Source organism: Geotrypetes seraphini, chromosome 2 (assembly GCF_902459505.1).
Source record: "Geotrypetes seraphini chromosome 2, aGeoSer1.1, whole genome shotgun sequence".
Lineage (NCBI taxonomy): Eukaryota > Metazoa > Chordata > Amphibia > Gymnophiona > Dermophiidae > Geotrypetes > Geotrypetes seraphini.
This window is the reverse complement of record NC_047085.1, coordinates 520,571,492-520,594,583: the sequence shown is the minus strand read 5'-3', so window position 1 is coordinate 520,594,583 and position 23,092 is coordinate 520,571,492. Positions and strand designations below refer to the sequence as shown.

Genomic DNA, 23,092 nt, shown 5'->3' with positions numbered 1-23,092 from the left:
TGACAGTACTTGCCTATGGGCCAATTTGGACCACACAGGATTTGAAAGAGACTTGTGAGCATTAACTTCTGACACACACTACCTCACTAGTTTGTTAATGACCCCTCTTTATTAGAGTAAGCAGTGCAAACAAAACCTTTGGCTCACTAGCCACAATGCAAAATTCAGCAGCAGCAAAGAAAATTCAAAAACAGAAAAAAAGTTGTCTGAATGTTCCTTTTCAATAAATGTTTTTTGGGTTTTTTTTCAAAAACCCAGAAAAACAACAAAACTCTCAGAATACAGTCTCAGAGTCATGTACAGTCCAGCCCAGCTATTGTTCACAGCCAAGGGCAAAGAAAAAACAAAACAATTCTCAAACACTTTTACATCAGGTAAGTTCTTGCTGTAGCCAGTTCTGGCTTCAGTAAGCCTCATGCTTACTCCAGCAACAGTTCATACATGTCAGCAATTAAAAATAATTTCTGCTCAACTTTCAGTCAGGTTTGTACAGTTCCCAGCTTAGTCTGCACTAGTGTTTGGACTGGTCACCAGCGTGTCTAGGGCTGGTTGGAGAGTGTGCTCTATGTTAGAGAATGACACGGTGATTGTTATCCATGGCTAGCCGTGGGTAACCCTTAGGAATGGGGTGAAAAAAGATTGGTAGCTGCGAGTATGAGGACAAGGCCATTCACCGCCTTGTCCCCGCAGTAAAGTCTCTGCTGCATGTTTCCTCCCCACCCCTCCCGGCCAGCAGCCTTCCTTGCAATCGCGTGTTCCAGTAGCCCCCCTCCCTCCTGATTACCATGGTCTGAGCATCTCTTCCCCTTGTCGGTCCATCTCCCTCCCTTCCCCTAACCTTCACAGGCGCTTATCAGAATCGAGGTTTTCTCTCTGAGCGGCCCGGACACCATAGCCTTCAAACAGGTTGCACACGACTACCTAGAAACTTCTCTGCCGTAAGCCTTCCAGGTAGAAACGGGACATTGCATCAGAGGAGGAGTTTCTGGTTAATAATAATAATAACAGTTTATATACCGCAATACCGTGAAGTTCTATGCGGTTTAGAAAAGATTAAAAGAAGGTACAAAATGATTGAACTTGAGAGGTGAAAGAGAGTGAGTAATAGGTCAAGAAAACCGTTATTGAGGAGAGAGAGATGTATGGGTCAGTTGTCTAGATATTTCAGGAACAGGTATGTTTCTAGGCGCTTCCTGAATTCCTTGTAGGTAGTGGGCGAAAGCAATTGTTCTAGGTGACCTGTGAGAAGGCTAGCCGGGCTGCTCAGAGAGAAAACATTGATTCTGAAACATGCCCGTGAAGGTGAGGGGAGAGGAGGGAGCAGACGCTGCATGGAAGTGAGTCTAGAGTTTACCCTCCCCCCCTCTTCCCTCATTTTTTTTTTATTTATACAATGTAATTTACAAATCTTTCCCTCTCCTCTTTTTCCTTTGTTTTGTATCCTTTGTAATCAAGTCTTTGTCTTTATCTTCTTCCCCCTACTTCCATAGAGATTTTATTTTCTCCTTTATTTAGATTTAACTTTTATTTTTTTAATCTTATTATTATTGTAAACCGACCAGATACATGTGATGGTCAGTATATCAAAATACTAATAAACTTGAACTTGTCACAAGGAGCAGGGTCGATTTGAACCCACAACCTCAGGGTTCTGAGGCTGTAGCTCTAACCAATGCACCACATTCTCCTCCTGTCTGGAAAAGTGTGTGACAGTCATAACATAACAGTTGAGTGTAGCTAAAAGTTATAAAAACAACTTATAAATAACAGAAGGCATGGGCTAGGGGGTCATACTGACTTAATATTTTTCACTTTATAATATCACCCCTAGGCGCCAAACTCCCATTGTTAGGGTGCTTTGGCAGTGACAAATAGTACTCCCAGCGTGACCCCTGTTGATAGAGGATCCCTTCAGGACTAGGCACCTGCCCAACAGTGCAGTTACTGGTAAGTATGGGTTTCCCCAAGCAATGACCAATCCACAAGCCGGAATGTCATAAATGAAAAAATAAAGGTTTGCACACTGTGTTAATGTTCCTGACACACAGCACTGATAATTCTCCTGAATCTTGCATAAACAGTTCAACAGAAAGACTTGACAACCTGTCCCAGTTGGCTTCACCGGGTATGTCAGATGGTGAAAACAGAATAATACCACAAAATAAAGGCTTTATCAAAAACAATGCGGCTGAGCTGGTTTGCAGCTCTTCTTATCAGCACCTCTCCCCACACTCAGGCAGTGAAACGGGATTGTTTATGTTTATTTAAATTTTTGATATACCGCTCCTGCATATTACTGACCTAAGCACTCAAGGCTTTTAGCTACAGTTGTAACTTTGCTGGTATTTGTTAGATCTCTGGAGTACTCTTAAGTTTGAAGGACCGCAGGGTAGCCAAGAGTTAGGAAAAGCTTTTACCTTGCAATCTCTGTGCACACTGCACTTCTTTGCTCTAGTAACATCGTAAATGTTGGCTGAGAAAACCCCACACGGACCATTCAGTCTGCCAAAGTTGAATCTGAACAGGTACTAGGTGGAAATCCCTAAGCCTAAATTAGGTGCAGATCTACCTAATACTGTGCACAGATTCCAAGAATGCGCCCTTGAATTTTCAGGATTTTTCCCAATGAATATTCATGAGATCTATTTGCACTGCCTCCATTGTATGCAGGTAGATTTCGTGCATATTAATTGTGGAAAACCTGATTTGGCGAAGGCTGAGGTTGGATCCCCTTGGTTTAGCCAATCTACTGAATCCCCTACTATAAATGTCACTGTATGCCACCGGTAAAAGGGATGTCCATGCTAGAACCATAGCGAGCTATATGCGGGCAGTTCGACTATAGTACATGGGAGGTAGAGGGTCCAAAACTGTGTCCTGTCTATTGCCATCCCTCACACAATAGGTGGCAGGTGAGCTCTAGGGGGCATTTCCAGCACAGGGATTTTAGAATAGGCTAAATCTTGTTCCAAAATTTATGCGAGATGGATGTCCATCTTTAAGGTACGGACTTGGAGTTCCAGATTTATAATTTTACAATTTATTAAAATTTGATACACCACAAAGCCAACACGGATTTATTTTAAAAATTTCTATACCATTTCAAACTTAAAGAGTTTACATAATGTTACATACATAATTTTGTAAAACAAATAAAATCAGACACGCATAAACAAATAATCCAAAGAAACTCAGCCGTCAAAGCTTGAAGGCTGTTTACATTATAAATATAATAAAAAGGAATGCCATAAACTTCTAGGATAGATCCATTTCACACACTTTGGCATGTCTTCCAGGGTGCCAATATGCATTCTGAGTCTCTGACATCCTTTCTAAATTGCATCTGAATTGTGGGTGGTATTGATTTTGCTGCGGGTTAAGCAAAATCATCCACGCCAGGGTCCTTTATGCCACTTGGACAGACTTGGTTGAGCCGCACATGGTTTAGCTCGTTACCAGAAAGTAAAAAAAAAAAAGGGTGTGTGGAAATAGGTCATGTGTAGATCAGGGGCATTCCTTTAACTTCCACGCAGGCATTGGCACCATTGGCAGATTAGGTTTTCACCTTCGACAATCTTCTTTGTTAGTCCCTGGAAGATTCAGTACACTAGGCGTTCAATCCCTTCCCACATTCCGGGAGTAGCAGAAATCCACTTTTTTGAGCACATGCTCCTCCTACTTTAGAGAGAGCTTTAGGGCCCCCTGTAGTTCAATCTCAAAGCCAAGCAACATACCTGAACAAATCCATGACGAGGAAGGGGGTACTGGGAAAGCGCCCAGCAGCATAAACAATTTGTGAACTGGTCAGCTCTGCAAAACCTGAAAACAAGCAATAAACAGGCACAAAGGCAACACCGAAAAACATTGAGCAACAATGTAGAACTAACCTGCTGTGTACAATGAGCACCATGAGACAGCCTTCACTAATGCATACTCACAGAAATGGTAAACTTCACACAGGATCCATCAGCCTGTTAGGAGAATAAGCGAGGCAGAAAGCAGATGATTCAGAACAAGTGAGAGGGCGGGCTGTACTGAATCTTCCAGGGACTAACAGAAAGAAGATTATCAAAAGTGAAGACCTAATCTTCCATTCTGTTATGTCCCTTCTGGATTCAGTATGTTAGATGACGTACCAAAGCAATGGCAGCATCTAGGGAGGGACAGAAGAGCGTGCCTGCAACACCAAGGTCCCAAAAGCAGCATCAGAGTGAGCTGCCACATCCACCCGGAAAAGAAACGGGTAAAGGTAGAACGAGAAGACCAAGGAGCCGCCCTGAAAATTTCATCTGGAGAAAACACGCAAGTCTCAGCCCAAGAAGCAGCAACCCTTCTAGTGGAGTGAGTCTGAAAGGAAACCGGCAGCAGCTTGCTATGAGTGACATAAGCCGTGAAAAAGGCCATATAAATCCATCGGGTGATCGAGGTTGTAGATGCTGGCTGACTATGCCAAGATGGAGCAATCAGGGCAAAGAGGAGATCACATATCTCAAAATCATTAGTCCTCTCCAAAAGTGGAGCAAAATGCTCTTGCCATCCAACTTGCATAAAATCAGTTTCTTTCACTCCGAGCCTTTAGAATGAAATGCAAGCAAAACGAACCTCCTGGGTGACGTGGAAAGCAGAAACTACTGTCAGTAGAAAGGAAAGTACAATACAATATGTAGAACAACTCCGGTGTCTGTAATATGGAGAAAGGGTCTCCACATGAAATAGCTTGAAGCTCTGAAATATGCCATGCCGAGAAAAAGGCAATCAGAAAGACAGTCTGTCAGATCAGATCTAGAAGAGTAGCAGTCTTCAGTGGCTTGAATGGGGCTGCCACAAGGCCCTGTAGAATGATGGTAAGATTCCACAAAGGGAAAGAAGGACACAAGGGAGGCTGCAAACGAAGCACCCCTCTCAGAAATCTGGTCACATCCGGATGAGCAGGAAGCAAACTAGAACCCCTGTGTGACTTAAAGCACAAAAAACCTGCGACTGGAACTTTAAGGGAGGCCACCGCTAATCCCTTATCTAAGCCTGCCTGAAGAAAATCCAGGACCACCGAAATGGGAACCCGCTCAGGCACCACCTGCTCCTTGGCACACCACTGTTGGGAAGCCTCCAGGCTGAGGCAAAAGAAGCCATAGTTTCAGGTTTCTTGTACTTTCAAGTGTTGAGAGGACCTCCTCTGAATAACTGTGTCTCATCAAGGCTGAGCGCTCAAGAGCTATGCCATGCGCTGTGGGTCTCTATGGCCACTGGTCCCTGACCAAGAAGGTTGTTAGGAAGAGGGAGGTTGAGCTTCCTGTCCCACTGAAGGCCATAAAAGGAACACATGAAGGAGCTTGTGAGAAGGCTAGGGCTGAACCAAGGCATCCAACCCTGAGTTTCCACACTCTGTTTTTTGACTGAAGAAGTGCTTGACCGAGTTCTCTACGGATGCCAACCCCGCGCTGTACGATCAGAAGGAAACGCTTTCCACAAAAGGGACAATCCCAGGTCCAGGACTTGTCGACTGAGGAAGTATGTCGATTCTGGCCACGTGCACTGCCAAGAGAGATAGAAGCGATCAATCAACTTGAGATCCAGAATGGGCCTCCAGTCCTCTGATCCATACTTTTGCACGATGAAAAATAAAGAGAATCTGCCAAAGCCCAATTCTAGTGCTTGGATGTGCAAGAGACGCTGCAAAGTAGTGTGGACCTTTGACTCCTTTCCTGGCTGACCTGCCGGTGAGTTCAGAAACAAATCGGGAGGCAGGCAAAGAAATCTATCGTGCCCCTCCCGAATGATGTCCAGCACCCATTTATCAGACGACATGCGAGTCCACTCCTGGTAAAACTGAGCAAGGCGGCCCTCTGGAGGGCTGTTTAGGAGCAGTAGTTGCCCTGGATCCAGATGCCTGAGGACATCTGAAATTGGAAGTGTTATCACGGAGACTGTAACCCTGGGAATATCTCTCTGGAAGAGCTTGAGAATCCCTGACGAAAAGGGTGGGAGGAACAAAAATTACAAAGTCTGGTGAGACTTGTTCAGAGGGAGAGACTTAGGGCATCGATCATCTTTCCCAAAAAGAAGCTGATTTTTAAAAGAAAGTCTGCTTAAAGTGGCCTTGGCGGCAGTGTGCCCAGCCCAAGGACAGATCCAAAGAGGTCGGCACGCAGACATTGCATAAGCAATAAAAACTCAAATGAGATCAAAAAGGACGTCTGCCACATAATCCACACTAGCTGGGGTCAAACATTCACTTCCGCAGAGGGCACCCTGAGCAATCTCATGTGATAGGCACGTGCCTCAAAGGAGGCCGCCACCGCCACATGAAGAAGCCACTTTCAAAAGGTTAAAAAAACCCCAAACAAACCAGAATATCCACTCTGCGATCCTGAGAGTCCTCAAACACTACTCCTCAAACACTAGGGAGGTCCATGCGCTAGGTATCCTGCGCCATGGCGGAATCCACCTTAGGTTGCTCAAAATTGCTGAAAAGCAGGAGCCAGCAGTGAAAGTTTAGACATTGCTTGTGAAAGAGACAGAAAGAACAGCCTGGACATCCCTACTGTTCTGTAATCAGACCAAGCTGTAGATGGGGATAAGAACATAATTTCCGCTGCTGGGTCAGACCAGTGGTCCATCATGCCCAGCAGTCCACTCACGCGGCGGCCCTCCAGTCAAAGACCAGCGTCCTAACTGAGACCAGCCCTACCTGCGCACGTTCTTGTTCAGCAGGAACTTGTCTAATTTTGTCTTGAATCCCTGGAGGGTGTTTTCCCCTATAACAGATTCCGGAAGAGCATTCCAGTTTTCTACCACTCTCTGGGTGAAGAACTTCCTTACTTTTGTACAGAATCTATCCCTTTCAACTCTTGTTCTCCCTACCTTGGAGAGGGTGAACAACCTCTCCTTATCTACTAAGTCTATCCCCTTCAGTACCTTGAATGTTTCAATCATGTCCCCTCTCAATCTCCTCTGTTCGATGGAAAAAAAGAGGACAGCATATTATAATGGTCCATGACCGGACACTATGACATGGAAAGAGGAGATTCCAATTTTTTGCTCTTTCAGAACCTCAGTAATAAAATAGTGGACAAAGCCATGCTTAAAAGGTTTGCTGACGGAGGGGTCCTCACCCAAATCCAGACTCTCTAGGCAACTGTTTTGTACTAGTCCCATCAGTCAGATCCAAAATAAAAGTAGCGTTAGGAGTCAAAATGGATTAATAATGCATTTGAGCTCTGCCATAGCCAGACAAGCCTGCCACTGGTGCAAATGGTTCAGAAGAAACTGACACACCCGCTGGCTGCATCCAACAAGCTGGGTCTGAAGAATAAACTTTCCAGAGAAGCTGAAAAAAAATCCAGTGAAACGTCGCACCTTGTCCACTATAGGGCCCTGCTGAGGCGCTCACTCATTGCCAAAAGAGTCCCCAGACTCATAACACCAGCGTTTGGTGCCAAACTCCAAGATAGCTTCCGAGCGGGATTTTTTTTACAAAATCACAGACCCAGGCCGGTGACCCAGACCCAGGCTCAAAGCTCCTGCACCCAGCATGCTAGGGCACGCAGTACACGGTTGCTGATCCGGCACCAATTCAGTGGAATCAATGCACACATTTGATAGATTAGGGGCTGGAAGTCCATCCCAAGTGATATTTAATCAAATCGAAGGGTTTTGAGACATAAATAAAACTTTGAAAAAAGATCAATAAAAATCTAAGATGATTTCCGCCAGAGAATTTGCACCACAAACAACAAAAATAAACAAAATCTGAAAATAAAAAATAGCGGTTTGGGGAGGTGGGAGATCTGAACCCTACCCTCAGAAACTCTCAAAAATGAGTTTTAGAGAGTTTCACAGACCACCTCTGAAGTTTTAATGGAGGTGTACTCACAGTGTCTGAAGTGCCTGCCTGTCAGCTCTTTTCACTGCAGCTGAATGGAGGAAAAGGATTTTCTGCCTCAGAATAGCTTAAAAATAACCAGACTTGAAGTTCTTCAGAGTGCCAGTCAGATGGACACTGACTAATCTCTGCTTCCACGTGACTGGGGACAGAAAATGCAGCCTGCACCATGAAACCCGGAGGAGTTTTACGCAGTATGCCTATAGCCTCCGCTTAAACCCTTGACAAGGTCAGTGGGCAAGCAAGCTTCCAGGGGAATAGAACCATAGTCCAGGAATGGTGGCACATAGCAGGCTGGCTCCACAGGTCCACCAAAGATTTTCAGTGAAGCAGCAGTCTGGCTCCGTGGGACTGCATCCTTTCCTTCAATAGAGGACCTTTGCAAAGGGGCATCAAGGCACTGAAAAGACAAACTTTAAGCAAAAAAAAATAAGAAAAAGATGCAGAGCAAATCTAAAAGACTTCTGCACAGATTACCTCAGGTAGGAGGAGTATGTGCTCAGAAAAGGGTTTGGATTTCTGTAACTCCCAGATTGCAGGAAGGGATTGAAGACCTAGTGTACTGAATCCAGAAGGGATGTAACAGAAGTTGTCATTGGCACAGGTCCCAGGAGTAAGTGCTATTTTATAAACCATGCCTAAGTTTAAGATTATAAAATAGCTCTTATTAAGCGCCAATTTTTGGGGTGCTATATATATATAATTTAGCCCTCAGAGAGTATATATGGTTTGTCTCCCATGTGGATCTTTTGGTGAATTTCTAGCTGTGAATCCTGAATGAAGCTTTTATTATATTCAGTACATGCAAATGTGTTGTCGCCTCTGTGAATCTTTTGGTGAACTTTTAAATTTGAAATCTGAGTGAAGCTTTTATTACATGTATATAGTTTGTCTCCCGTGTGGATCCTCTGCTGATCTTTTAGATTTGAAAGCCAAGTGAAGCTTTTATTACATCAGTACGTGTAAATGGTTTGTACCCTGTATGGATCGTCTGGTGTTTTTTTAGACTTGAAATCCAAGTGAAGCTTTTATTACACTCAGTACATGTAAATGGTTTGTCTCCTGTGTGCAGCCTCTGGTGAATTTTTAGATTTGAAAGCCGAGTGAAGCTTTTATTACACTCAGTACATGCAAATGGTTTGTCTCCTGTGTGAATCATCTGGTGACTTTTTAGACCTGAAAGCCAAGTGAAGCTTTTATTACACTCAGTACATGTAAACTGTTTGTCTCCCGTGTGGATTCTCTTGTGAATTTTTAGATCTGAAAGCCAAGTGAATCTTTTATTACACTCACTACAGGTAAATGGTTTGTACCCTGTGTGGATCATTTGGTGTTTTTTTAGATTTGAAATCCAAGTGAAGCTTTTATTACATTCAGTACATGTATATGGTTTGTCTCCTGTGTGGATTCTCTGGTGAATTTTTAGATCTGAAAGCTGAATGAAGCTTTTCTTACACTCAGTACATGTATATGGTTTGTCTTCCATGTGGATCCTCAGGTGAAGGTTTAGGCCTGAAAGCCAGGTGAAGCTTTTATTACACTCGGTACATGTAAATGGTTTGTAACCTGTGTGGATCATTTGGTGTTTTCTTAGATTTGAAATCTGAGTGAAGCTTTTATTACACTTAGTACATGTAAATGGTTTGTCTTTGGTGTGGATCCTCTGGTGAGAGTGTAGATGTGAAAGATGAGTGAAACTCTGATTACACTCACTACCTGTAAATGGTTTGTCTCCTGCGTGAGTCATTTTGTGTCTTTTTAGATGTAAAAAACGAGTAAAGCTTTGATTACACTCAGTACATGTAAATGGTTTGTCTCCCATGTGAATTCTCTGGTGAATTTTTAGATCTGAAAGACGAGTGAAGCTTTGATTACACTCAGTACATGGAAATGGTTTGATTGTGGTGCGGGTCTGCTGGTGAATTTTTACAGTTGACAGTTGAGGGAAGCTTTTATTACACTCAGTGAATGTAAACGGTTTCTCATTTTTATGATTGTTTTTGTGCTTTTCGAGTTCTGAAAACAAGGGGTAGCTCTTTTTATTTTTAGGACGAATAAAGTTAAAGCTCCTCTTATATTCCAAACACGTAAGTTCTTTCTGGCGTGTTTTTCCTTTCCTCTTACCCTGGTGGAATTCAGAAGTCACTTGATCACTATTATTAATTTGGAAGGGTCTCTCTGTCAGGTGAACATCCTTCGAGTCTCCTGCAGGCTCTCTTTGATCCTTTGAGTTCTGGGAAATATTCTCACAGACATTTTCCGATTGTCTTTGGACTTGTTCTATTTCTACAGGATCTTCTCCTTGCTTCTTTGCTCTCGTCCTTTCTTGTGTGATCCGATCATCTGTTGGATATAAACAGAAGGTCTTAATCATGTGCTAGAAGTCAATGCTGGGTTATAAGATATTACCTGTGTATAATAAGAAGGACTGGATATTTTTTTATTTAAAAAAAAAATTATAAATCAAAGTGATGTACAAAATAACATACTGTACATATTATAAAGAGAAATCATATGTACATCGAACAAAATTAATATATCAATCTTTATCAAGCTGGAGTTCCTTCATCTTACAAAGTCCCTACATTAACCCATAGGGACAACCCAATGGCAGATTTATTCAGTGTTCAGTCTATACATATTACATAAATGCATCGACGAACAGTTGCGTTTTCAACTGCTTCTTGAAGCTTACGATCTTGACAGAGTCTCATAACATTCAGATTTTCTAAGAGTAGCTTAAGAATTGGTCTGTTTCTTATTTGCAAACCATTGGTTGAAGGGTTTTTTTTACACCCACTGCAGATTTGTGAAATGACGAGATGGTCCTATAAAGCAGCTGCCTCAGTTCCTTGTGATTCTGGGTAAATCGCTTAACACTTAATTGGCCAAGGTACAAAACAAGCATCGGTCTAAATAAGTAAACCGCTTTGTTTAAAGTGCAAAGAAAAAGCCGTACACAAGTCCCGTCCCCTTTACCGTCCTTGGAAATGGCAAGAGTGGAAGCTGTAACCCTACAGGATATGGATTTCTACAGAACCCAGAGATCAGTACTATTTCTGTATTGTTTTAAATGTCTTATTAACGGAGGTCAGCAACTGCTATAACTGGAGATAATTTAACAACTTGTAGAAGTCCCCAATGATGGGGCAAAGGTTAGAATGAGTCGGCACTTAAGGAAATTCTTTCAACCCCACGGTTTTTGATGGCGTACACCAGGGGTGTCAAAGTCCCTCCTCGAGGGTCGCAATCCAGTCGAGTTTTCAGGATTTCCCCAATGAATATGCATGAGATCTATTTGCATGCACTGCTTTCATTGTATGCTAATAGATCTCATGCATATTCTTTGGGGAAATCCTGAAAACCCGACTGGATTGCAGCCCTCGAGGAAGGACTTTGACACCCCTGGCGTACACTGAGACTGTCTAATGATAGCATACAGGTGTGCACTAGTAGAGATGATTTCATTAACGGATAATACTTTTTAGTTCTCTGGATCAGTGCACAATTTTAGCATCTGATTAAGGAAGTAGCTAAGAATACAGTTTTAGTGGATTATGAATAACACAAACAAAAGAAAAAATAGCATTGATAAAAATTAATCCAAAACAAGATGTCCGGATGCTTTCTTTCAATACAGGGCTCCAGTTGGTCTTTTTAGATACTACCGTATTTTCTCGCATATAACGTGCGCGTTATACGTGGGTTTTACGTACCGCGCATACCCTTGCACGTTATACGCATGAGCGTGTTGTACAAAAATTTTTTTACATAGTTCCCCCCCGACGTCCGATTCACCCCCCCCCCCGCAGGACCGCTCGCACCCCCACCCCAAAGGACTGCTCGCACGCACCCACACTCCCACCCCGAAGGACCGCTCGCACCCCCACAGCCTCCCGACCCCCCCCCAATCATGTAGAAGCTCCTACCGGTGTCCTGCTGCTTCCTCTTGGCGGTCCCAACACCCGACACGATCTGGGCAAGAGGGAGCTCAAGCCCTCTTGCCCCAGCAAACCGCGGCACCCCCGACATGATCGGGGCAAGAGGGAGCTCAAGCCCTCTTGCCCCCCCGACTCCTCGACACGATCGGGGCAAGAGGGAGCTCAAGCCCTCTTGCCCCCCCCCCCCCGACTCCCCGACACGATCGGGGCAAAAGGGAGCCCAAGCCCTCTTGCCCCGCCAACTCCCCAACTCCCCGAAAATATCGGGCCAGGAGGGAGCCCAAGTCCTCCTGGCCCTGGCGACCCCCCCCCCCACTAGTTGTTCGGGCCAGGAGGGAGCCCAAACCCTCCTGGCCACGGCGACCCCCCACCCCGCACTATATTACGGGCAGGAGGGATCCCAGGCCCTCCTGCCCTCAACGCAAACCCCCCTCCCCCCAACGACCGCCCCCCCAAGAACCTCCGACCGCCCCCCCAGCCGACCCGCAATCCCCCTGGCCGACCCCCATGACACCCCCACCCCCCTTCCCCATACCTTTGTGTAGTTGGCTGGACAGACGGGAGTCAAACTCGCCTGTCCGGCAGGCAGCCAACGACGGAATGAGGCCGGATTGGCCCATCCGTCCCAAAGCTCCGCCTACTGGTGGGGCCTAAGGCACCTGGGCCAATCAGAATAGGCCCGGGAGCCTTAGGTCCCACCTGGGGGTGGGGCCTGAGGCACATGGGCCCAACCCGACCATGTGCCCAAGGCCCCGCCTTCAGGGTGGGGGTGCGGGTGGAAGTGCGTGCGAGCGGTCCTTCGGGGTGGGGGTGCTGGTGCGTGCGAGCGGTCCTTCGGGGTGGGAGTGCGAGCGGTCCTGCGGGGGGGGGGTGAATCGGACGTCGGGGGGGGGCATCAGGCTTTCAGGGTGGGGACAGGACTTCAAGGGGGAGAGGAGAGTCGGGGCGGGGAAAGGAGAGTCGGGCAGCATGCGCGGTATACGGGTGTGCGTGGTTTATAAAAATTTCTGTACATAAATTTGTGTTTTTCGCGTGCTATACCCGTGTGCGCGTTTTACACGGGTGCGCGTTATCTACGTGAAAATACGGTAATCAATCTTTTTTTATGTGTTTACTAGCTGATGCCCCGGCGTTGCACAGGTATTTAATTATAGCAATAACACTGTAAATGGATTCAAATAAAGATACTTTATAGTGGTGAATGAAATTATTTTTTTACAGCTTAATAAAAAGTACAATATTCAAATTATAATGTGAAATATTTGACAAAATGAATACAATACAACTAACGCAAAACGTGATTATAAACAACATTTTTAGTTTCACCTCCTGGAGCAAGATCATATAAATTCTTGGGTGAACCCACCCTTGAGCAAGCAACATAGAGTTGTGGGCCGCGAGACCCCCAGAACATATCACCCCAGGTAGTGAGGGATCTGCATACCAAGTTTTGTTCAAATCGGTCAAGCCGTTTTTGCGTGATCGCGGCACATACACACACACATACATACCTCCGATTTTATATATATAGATTCACAGTTTTTGTAACATAGAATAACCCATTTCCTGAAGAAGCTCTTCTGAAATTTGAAGAGCAAAACGGGGACGCTCCATCGCACCCATCAAGCTGGGCAATAAACATCCCAAGCGAAGTATAATCCTTTAGGGTTAAGGGTTCCTATAATGGAAATTTGAATTTAAAAAATTACACACTGAGGTCTTTTTTCCTGCGTCAATAAGACATGGTACTAATTTAATACAATACAAAAATATTACCGATCTCTGGGTCCTGTAGAAATCCATATCCAGTAGGGTTATTGGTGTATGACAGGGGTGTCCAACCTGCAGCCCAAGGGCTGCATGCGGCCCCGTGAAGTATTTTGTGCGGCCCCGGTTGAAGGCGATGCAGTATTTTCCTCTGCTGCCCCTGGGTGTTTACCATCTTGCCGGCTCCCTCCTCTGTCTTGCTGCAGTGTTTGCGCGGCCCCAGAAACATTTTTTTCGGCCAATGCAGCCCAGGGAAGCCAAAAGGTTGGACACCCCTGGTGTATGACATACCATTTGAAGGATAGTATGAGTAGAAGCTGACCAAGTTTCGCTTACGATGCTGAAACTGGCCCCCAAATCCGTTTTCTGCCCAATTTTGGTTTCAGCCAAAATGCTAGGCCGATGGTTTCAGTTTTGGCCGAAACTGACCATGCGTTTTCAGTGGAAGCCAAAATTTATGCTTTGTCCTGCTCCATCCTTCCTTCTCCCCTCTGAACATGAGTTGCTTCTCCCCCCCCCACCCCCATTCCCCTCTCGGGCCTATTTTATAATCCCTAGTGGTCTAGGGGTGTAGGCGAGGCAAGAGTGATCCCCAGTCGCTCCTTCCCATGCTCTTAAATCATCCTCTAGTACTAATCTCATGAAACTGTTGCAAGAGATCATGAAACCCATGAGAGTTGAGCTGACATGGGCAAGAATAAGATAGTGTTCGGGGGAAGGGGAGGCGCTATTCTTTGCATTTCTTTTTTACCGAAATGATGCATAGAGAATATTCTAAATAAAAGCTTTTGATACAAAAGCTGTAAATTTGAGATGATAAGCTCCTTATGCATTAGCCTCTCTGTGGAGATATGACAACAGCCATCACTCCAAATATGGCACAAAGTCAGCCATTGTTAAAAGCACCGTCACTTTTAGTTTCAGATTTCATTAGCTGTGATTCATGTATGTGGTGTCAAAATATGGTCTTTCACTAATTATTATGTACAGTACTGCCCTGAAATTTGCGGGGCTCCGTTCCAGGAACATGGGAGATTTTGTCTATGAAGTGCTGCAAAACTAAGACACAACAGATAATGTGGAGGTAATGTGGTCAGTTCTGAAATCTACCCTATAGGAAGCAACCAACCTCTTTAAAAAAACCGTGAGCAAACGGCGGAGAAAAAAAACAAACCCCAATGGTTCTCTACGGAGATCTCGGAACTCATAAAACAGAAGAAAAGAGCATTTGTATCCTACAAACAATCACAACAACCATAAGCCAAAGAAGCTCATCTAGAGAAATCTAGAACTGTTAAAACTGGTCAGAAACGCCGGATGGAAGAAAATTTAGCTAGGAATATTAAAAAAGGGGATAGATCCTTTTTCAGGTATGTTAGTGATAGAAAAAGGAATACAGACGGGATAGTGCGCCTGAGAAAACCCGATGGCAACTTTGCAGAATCAGACTCCGATAAAGCCGAATTACTGAACAAATACTTCTGCTCAGTCTTTACCTGTGAGGCGCCGGGATCCGGTCCACAATTGCAAACAAGGGAGAGCTCAGAAGACCCGTTCAAGAATTTTGAATTTTCCACCAGCAGCATCTACCAAGAATTGTCAAGGCTCAAAGTGAATAAAGCCATGGGACCGGATAAATTGCACCCCAGAGTGCTTAGGGAATTGAGAGATGTCCTGGCAGAGCCGTTAGCCGCACTTTTCAATCTTTCTCTGAGCAAAGGAAAAGTTCCATTAGACTGGAAAACAGCTAACGTCATTCCACTCCACAAAAAGGGAGGCAGGTTAGAGACTGCAAATTACAGACCGGTAAGTCTCACATCAATAGTGTGTAAACCTATGGAAACATTGATTAAACACAAATTAGATTCGGTTCTGGACAATGAGAGACTGAAGGATCCCCACCAACATGGATTTACAAAGGGAAGGTCCTGCCAATCCAATCTAATCAGCTTCTTTGACTGGGTAACAAAAAACTAGATAAGGATAAGTCCATGGATGTAGTGTATCTGGACTTCAGTAAAGCTTTTGATAGTGTCCCACACCGTAGATTATTGAACAAGACGAGCTCGCTGGGACTAGGAGAAACATTAACTGCATGGGTTAAAGACTGGCTCAGTGGCAGACTTCAAAGGGTAGTGGTAAATGGTACTCCCTCCAAAATGTCAGAGGTGTTCAATGGAGTACCGCAGGGCTCGGTCCTGGGTCCAATCCTATTTAATATCTTCGTACGAGATCTGCCTCAGGGACTTCAGGGTAAAATTGCATTATTTGCCAACAACGCTAAATTATGCAATGAAGTGGGCGGAGGTACCGTACCCGACAGTATGACACAGGACCTACTTTTACTGGAGAAATGGTCTGCTATTTGGCAGCTGAGCTTTAATGCCAAGAAGTGTAAAATTATGCACCTTGGTAGCGGAAACCCTTGCAGAACCTACACTCTGAACGGTGAGACCTTAACTAGAACTGTTACAGAACGGGACCTGGGAGTAATCATTAGTGAAGATATGAAGGCTGCCGATCAAGTGCAGAAAGCTTCATCCAAGGCTAGACAAATGCTGGGTTGCACCTGGAGAAGTTTCGTCAGCCGAAAGCCTGAAGTGGTGATGCCGCTTTACAGGTCCATGGTGAGACCACATCTGGAATACTGTGTTCAATTTTGGAGGCCACATTATTGAAAGGATGTGCTGAGAATGGAGTCGGTTCAGAGATTGGCCACTAGGATGGTCTCAGGACTCAAGGATCTCCCATATGAAGAACGTCTAGGTAGGCTGCAGCTATACTCTCTCGAGGAACGCAGAGAGAGGGGAGACATGATAGAGACGTTCAAATATGTTACTGACCGTATGGAGATGGATGAAGACATCTTTTTCCTTACAGGACCTATGACAGCAAGAGGGCATCCGCTAAAAATCAGGGGTGGGAGATTTCATGGGGACATTGGGAAGTATTTCTTCACTGAAAGGGTGGTTGATCATTGGAATAATCTTCCACTTCAGATAGTAAAGGCCAGCAACGTGCTCGATTTTAAGAATAAATGGGATAAACATGTGGGGTCCCTTCGAGGAAGTGCTTAGGGGGGTGGGTTATTTGAGTGGGCAGACTTGTTGGGCCGTCGGCTCTTTTCTGCTGTCATGCTCTATGTTTCTATGTTTCTATCTGCGAATTTTGAAAAACTGCAAATGCGGTTTAGGAGCTGATCGAAGGCAGGAGAGGGCAGCTGGGGCATCGATGGTTACTTAACTCTACTGGTAAATTGTACTTACGAAGTTGGGTGGTGCTGAAAATCATTCTCAGTATTTTCCGACCGCCTCTTCATGGTAATGTCAGGCTACACCAATCAGGAACTGCTTTGACACGCCAGATAGCATGTCAAATTAGCTCCTGATTGGTGTAACCATGACATTAGTACCAAGAAGAGGTGGTCGGAAAATACCGTAAATTAAGAGTCCGCAAATTCGCAAATTATGAGTCCACAAATTCGCGGGGGTTTACTGTACTGTATAGTCGGGCTTGGATACTATTTGGGTAATTCTAAAATAATTTCCAGGCTCTGTTGGGTACGATGAAGAGGCAGCGTTTTAATCAAACCTGCAGCAGCTTGATTCTAGGAGAAAGGAACCTGCATCGATTGTTTTCAAGCCCAAGTACTGGTCAGCTTTTAGTATTAGTAAGGAAAGGATTCTGCACTGAAATGAAGTTTATCGGGCCCATTTTCAAAAGACAAAACATCCAAATCACCATTTTCGAATCCGAGATCCTAGACTGTTTTCAATGCCGTTTGTCAGTTGGCATAAACCTTGAGCCACGTAATTGGACAGCCTTGACCTAGATAAGACGCTCTACGGTGGTTACTCATTCATTTGATTATCTCAGCTGGAACTCTCAGTTGGAGAATTAGATTCAGAGCTATAACAGGTAAATTGATCTACTTTATTTTATTTTATTTAGGTAAAATATTCATGTTTAGTTAATAATTGTGAAAATATTGTGCCTTAATATGTTTTGAAATGAACCAGTTAGAAAATCATGAATCCGTTACTATCCTAGTATCTATGTTATACACCTCCCTGATGACAGGCTCAATTGAAACTCAGCTGGAATTGGAGGTTAATGTTCATTAAGAGAGTGATTCGCTGATTTGTATGCTAATGTTGATCTAAGAGAGTGATCGTAGGATTGGTTTCTAAGCAGAACATAAGACGATTTTAACGGATTATGAACATTGTGAACACTTTGAACACTGATTGGGGATATAAGTTGTCATTCTAAAATAAGCCAGTACAGAAGATGCTCCATGAGTTCAGGAAGGATCCAGTACATACCCTGATGCATAATGAAAGCTTGATGATATCTATAAAATTTGGAAAATTTACCCCCCACCCGCCAATTGTGGTTTTTGCAAAGATACTAAAGCTATTCTAGCAGATTTACTCAGCCAAATAAACTTTGTAAGGATCCCATTCAATCTCTATATATAAAATCGGAGGTATGTATGTATGTATGTGTGTGTGTGTGTATGTGCCGCGATCACGCAAAAACGGCTTGACCGATTTGAACGAAACTTGGTATGCAGATCCCTCACTACCTGGGATGATATGTTCTGGGGGTCTCGCGGCCCACCTGCACACGTGGGCGGAGCTACAAACAGAAAATCAGATTTCACCCATTCATGTCAATGGAAAAAATGTAAAAAGCTGCCATTCTCACAGTAATTCAAAAACGGCTTGACCGATTTGAACGAAACTTGGTATGCAGATCCCTCACTACCTGGGGTGATATGTTCTGGGGGTCTCTCGGCCCACAACTCTATGTTGCTTGCTCAAGGGTGGGTTCACCCAATAATTTATATGTTCTTGCTCCAGGAGGTGAAACTAAAATTGTTGTTTATAATCACGTTTTGCGTTAGTTGTATTGTATTCATTTTGTCAAATATTTCACATTATAATTTGCATATTGTACTTTTTATTAAGCTGTAAAAAAATAATTTCATTCACCACTATAAAGTATCTTTATTTGAATCCATTTACAGTGTTATTGCTATAATTAAATACCCGTGCAACGTCGGGGCATCAGCTAGTTTTTTATAAAAGGACCCTTGGAAATAAACCGGCAACATACTCATGCTGTCATTGTGTCTTCCAATGTTCTTTGAATCATAATGCCCAAATATTTTATTTCCTCTTTCTTCCATAGGAAAGGGAATAGATCAAATAAGCCTTTTACACAATGTACATTTAATGGAAGAACCTCTGATTTGCTCGTTTATTTTATAAACAGAAAATTTGTCAAATCGATCAATAAATTCCAGTAAATGCAGAATGGTAGATTCAGGATTCTTCAAATGAAGCATAAACAGAGACTTTATATTCCCGACCTGCATAAGGAATACCCTGTATCTCCTTTGCCTGCTGAATAGCCAACAGCAAGGGTTCCAAAACAATATCAAAAAGCAAAGGAGATAAGGGACATCCTTGTATAACTCCCCTCTCTAGACAAAAATGATCTGAAAATGTATTATTAATATATAATCTGGCAGAAGGGGAACTATATAAGGTTTGAATCATTTGAATAAATCCATATCCTATACCAAACCAATCCATTGCTTGATGATACATGAAAGTCCATTCTACATAAAGACCTTCTCTGCATCCAAAGAGACAGAGAAGGCCGGATCATCCATCATGTTGGTTTCAAACTACAGGCCTATTTCTTTAATTAATGTAGATGGAAAACTCTTGGCTAAGTTATTGGCTCTAAGATTAGCCAAGGCTCTCCCTTATATGATCGGTGTGCACCAAATGGGTTTTGTTGCTCAAAGACATTCTTCAAATAATACCAGATTGGCATTACATATGCTAAATTTACCCAAAAAATGTTAACATGATTTTCTAGAAGGATGGCTGATGTTGAAATTCCTTCTTCGCTGGAGAAGACAGATGGTTCCACTCCATGCTTTGTCTTTTGCTCTCCGGGTCGTAGTGATGCACCCATAAGAACATAAGAATAGCCTTACTGGGTCAGGCCAATGGTCCATCAAGCCCAGTTGCCCATTCTCACGGTGGCCAATCCAGGTCACTAGTACCTGGCCAAAACCCAAAGAGTAGCAACATTCCAGCATCTCAAAGTATAGCAAGATTCCAGAACCCCAATGAGAGCAACATTCCAGAGCTGAGATTGTGATGTCATAATGCCTCAGTCCACAGTGTCTCAGAGCCAACCTCATCAGTGATGTTATAATGGTTTAATTGTCCTATACTGGCTCACGTAAGAACATAAGAATGGCCATACTGGGTCAGACCAATGGTCCATCAAGCCTAGTAGCCTGTTCGCACGGTGGCCAATCCAGCTCATCTATCGAGCCTTCTGAACAGTTGGTCCTAGTGGCCTGATTATCTTACGAGCCTTCTGATTGGGTATCTTGTGTCCTCTTTAGTGTTCCCTTTATTGCCAGACTGGTAAGCTACGTGAATATAAGGTGCCCTTACGTACAGATCAAAGACTTTGCAGGAGATTGTTGACCTATTTCTAGGCGGTTTGGATGAAAAGGATACCATTACGAGCAGACATTCAGTTGGTTGCAAGCTGTGTATTTCTAGACAGCAAGAAAGGAACTAATGCCCATCTGTATAAAGGGAATGTGTTGGCCCAGATGTTTATATTAAAGTCTTGCAGAAAGCCATAGCTGCCCCTACTTACAGCTGATGAAATGGGAACGGTTGGATGCAAAAATAGGATCTCCAAGGGTGTGGAGGATATTTCAACAATCTGGATGCCGATATGGGATAAACTTCTACATAGAGCCCATAGCTATTTGTTAAATTGGTGACTGAGCACTGATGGGGTTTTGGGGGTATGACGGTCTTCTTTCAGTTTTCTGTACTATAAGTAGGGGTCACCAAGAAGGAATAATACGGGCCATCTTGTTTTGTCGGTTGGCTGGTAAACGGAAAATAGTGTCACTTGTAGAATACACAGTTTGTAGCCTTTAATGTGGGTATCGTTGGAGGGGTTTGCAGCACGAAATGTAATATGCAGTTTATTTAATAAATACAAATAAAATATATTGTCACATAAAATGGATCTTTGCCCCTCATATAAGTATCTCAAACATGCTCAAAGAAAGATGAGCCAGTTTTGGAAATTAAGGCTTCAACTCAACACCTCATCTCAGCAGTTTTACCCCAGTCCCTCTTATTACTGGCACTTACCTGAGCAGCTGCTTCTCCCAGTTTCTCTTTCCTCTGATCCTGGCTCATCCCTGACGTACGGCTCTTCCCCTTGTTCAATGTGGGATATAATATCAGGAGTGACGGCAGGAGAGCCTGTTCCTGGGGAAAGGAAATTGCATTAGGTCTCCCAAAAGTATTTACTGTTGGATTCCCTCAAATTCAAGACTTAAAACACAATTTCCAGCATAAAGAATTTCACCAAACCAAAATACTCAAACCTTCAGAGGAACTGTTTTAGACCCTGCAAATCTCGGTAAAATCACATAAATCCTCTTTACTCATCTTGATAGTCTAGTTCCCACTCTAAATAATAATAATAATTTATTTCTTATATGCCGCTATACCGTGAAGTTCGAAGTGGTTTACAATAAAGATACATTTGACAGTACATGAGATAGAAACGGTTTACAATAAAGATACGTTTAGTCAATACGTAAATAGTACAGTACAAAACATTATCGGCCTCATTTCAATATGAGTGAGCTTCCTCATCCCTTATAGAACATTCAGGTCAAACATCTGAAATAAGGTGAAACACACCAGAAAACTCTTTTGTGCAGTAAAAGATAGCCATTTCAGAGATTTACCTTAAACCAAAGCAGTAAGGATTTATTTTCAATTCTATATCTAAGTATTTCCTGATACCCCCTTACTTATATTGATACTTGTTCCCACAATCCCACTTTGTAACTATCCACTACTATATACTGTCTAGAACCGAAAAGGTTCATTATCCACTTTGTACTTTTCCACTAGTGTATACCAAAGGTATGACGGGATATAAATAAAGCTTTATTATTATTATTATTTTTAGCAACCCCAATAACACATATGACATTCATCAGACACAAAGCAAATCTGATTACCATCTCTGCCTGCCTCTGTGATCTGCATACACTTCAGGGCAGCTTGGCTCCACCCCCTTTTCGGAATTCAACGGCAGCTTCATGAAAGGAGAAGCACATAAGGAGCCCGTCTACAATCCTTTGAAAGCCTGCAGCCAATACTTTTTGTACTGGGTTTTATGTTTACACTTTGGCAAAATCAAATCATGCCTTATGAGTTTGCCTTGTTGGGCAAATTTTGCTTTGGCTTATTAAGGATGGAGGCGATAGCGGAAGGTTTGTTTTAAGGTGATTGCTCTTGTTCGTTATTCAATTAAAACTGGTGGCTATGAGGAGAGGGAATCATTTTTGAATTTTTCCACTCACATGGCTCAAAAAGGAGACTCCTTTTTGTCTCCTCATACCTTAACATTTATTATGAAACAGCACCAGGGTTTAAGTTTTATTAACGCGTGCTCAAGGGAAACCAAAAAGGTTACCATTTTCTACCTTACTTTATCCCACTCTTTAGATCTATTGCGGATCACTGTTGTCCTTAGCATTCAGAAGTCTCATCAGGATGGGGTGACAGGTTCCCTGCTGGAGTTTTCGGCCATTTTGCAGTCGTAGGGTTTTAAACTATATGTGAGTGGCCCCAACACCTGAAAAAGGTCACACACTGAATCTGGTGCTGTTTGTCAATGTAGATAATATTACATGGCGGATTGCAGATTTATCTTCAGACACAATGGGGTGGTCTGATAACTTTTTCATAATATTTTGTTTGAAAAAGCAACAACTGAGATTGGAGTTCATCTAATACTCAAGCTTAGCAGGCAGCAACAGCATCCCTGAGTCACAGATGCTGGTACTTCAGTGGCTCATAGATGCTGCCAGCGACTGCGCGCTTGGTGGAGGGGAGTTCTGGCCGTCTCTAGAGGAGGTCCTCTGCTGGCGGTGCTTGGGGATCCCCACCAGCCACAGGGCCACCAAGTACTTCAGCACTGGAGAAATAAAACCAGAAATGCATTGCCTTTTCTGTTGAACACATCTGCTATATACATTTCCCAAAGCTAACATATTTCAGTCAAGAAATTCCTTTTTTTTTACCTTTGTTGTTTGGATATAGTTTTCCATTACATTGGTTCCCGTTTCTCTCTTTTCCACTTTCCTGTCTTCTGCAAATTCTTCTTCAAGTGGTTACCATGGTCCAGCATTTTCCTCGTCCCTCGTTCCGTCTATCCTGGATCATTCTCCCTCTTTTTCCCCTACACAGAATTTCTTCCTTTCTCCTCCACCCCTGTGTGCAACATGTCTTTCTCTCTCACTGTCCATCATCTTTCTCTCCTTCCCTCTCTCCAGCACATGCCACATCTCTACCTCCATTCTCTCCACCACTAGGTTCTAACTTTCCTCCCTCCTGCATCCCTTTCAAATTACTATAAC

General features: G+C 43.5%; 1 protein-coding gene and 1 pseudogene across 1 annotated transcript in view; one reads left to right on the top strand and one right to left on the bottom strand.

Annotated features, from left to right (window-relative positions):
• Positions 1-23,092, top strand: part of LOC117354670 — a 273,540-nt pseudogene that overhangs the window by 41,951 nt on the left and 208,497 nt on the right.
• LOC117354679 (gastrula zinc finger protein XlCGF26.1-like) overlaps positions 8,573-23,092 on the bottom strand; it is a 29,010-nt gene continuing 14,490 nt past the window's right edge. The window contains exons 3-4 of the mRNA XM_033932542.1: positions 20,802-20,921; positions 8,573-10,225 (exon numbers count right to left, since the gene is read on the bottom strand). Of these exons, the coding sequence (XP_033788433.1) occupies positions 8,802-10,225; positions 20,802-20,921 (1,544 nt within the window). The 3' untranslated portion in view covers positions 8,573-8,801. The remainder of the gene's footprint in view (positions 10,226-20,801; positions 20,922-23,092) is intronic.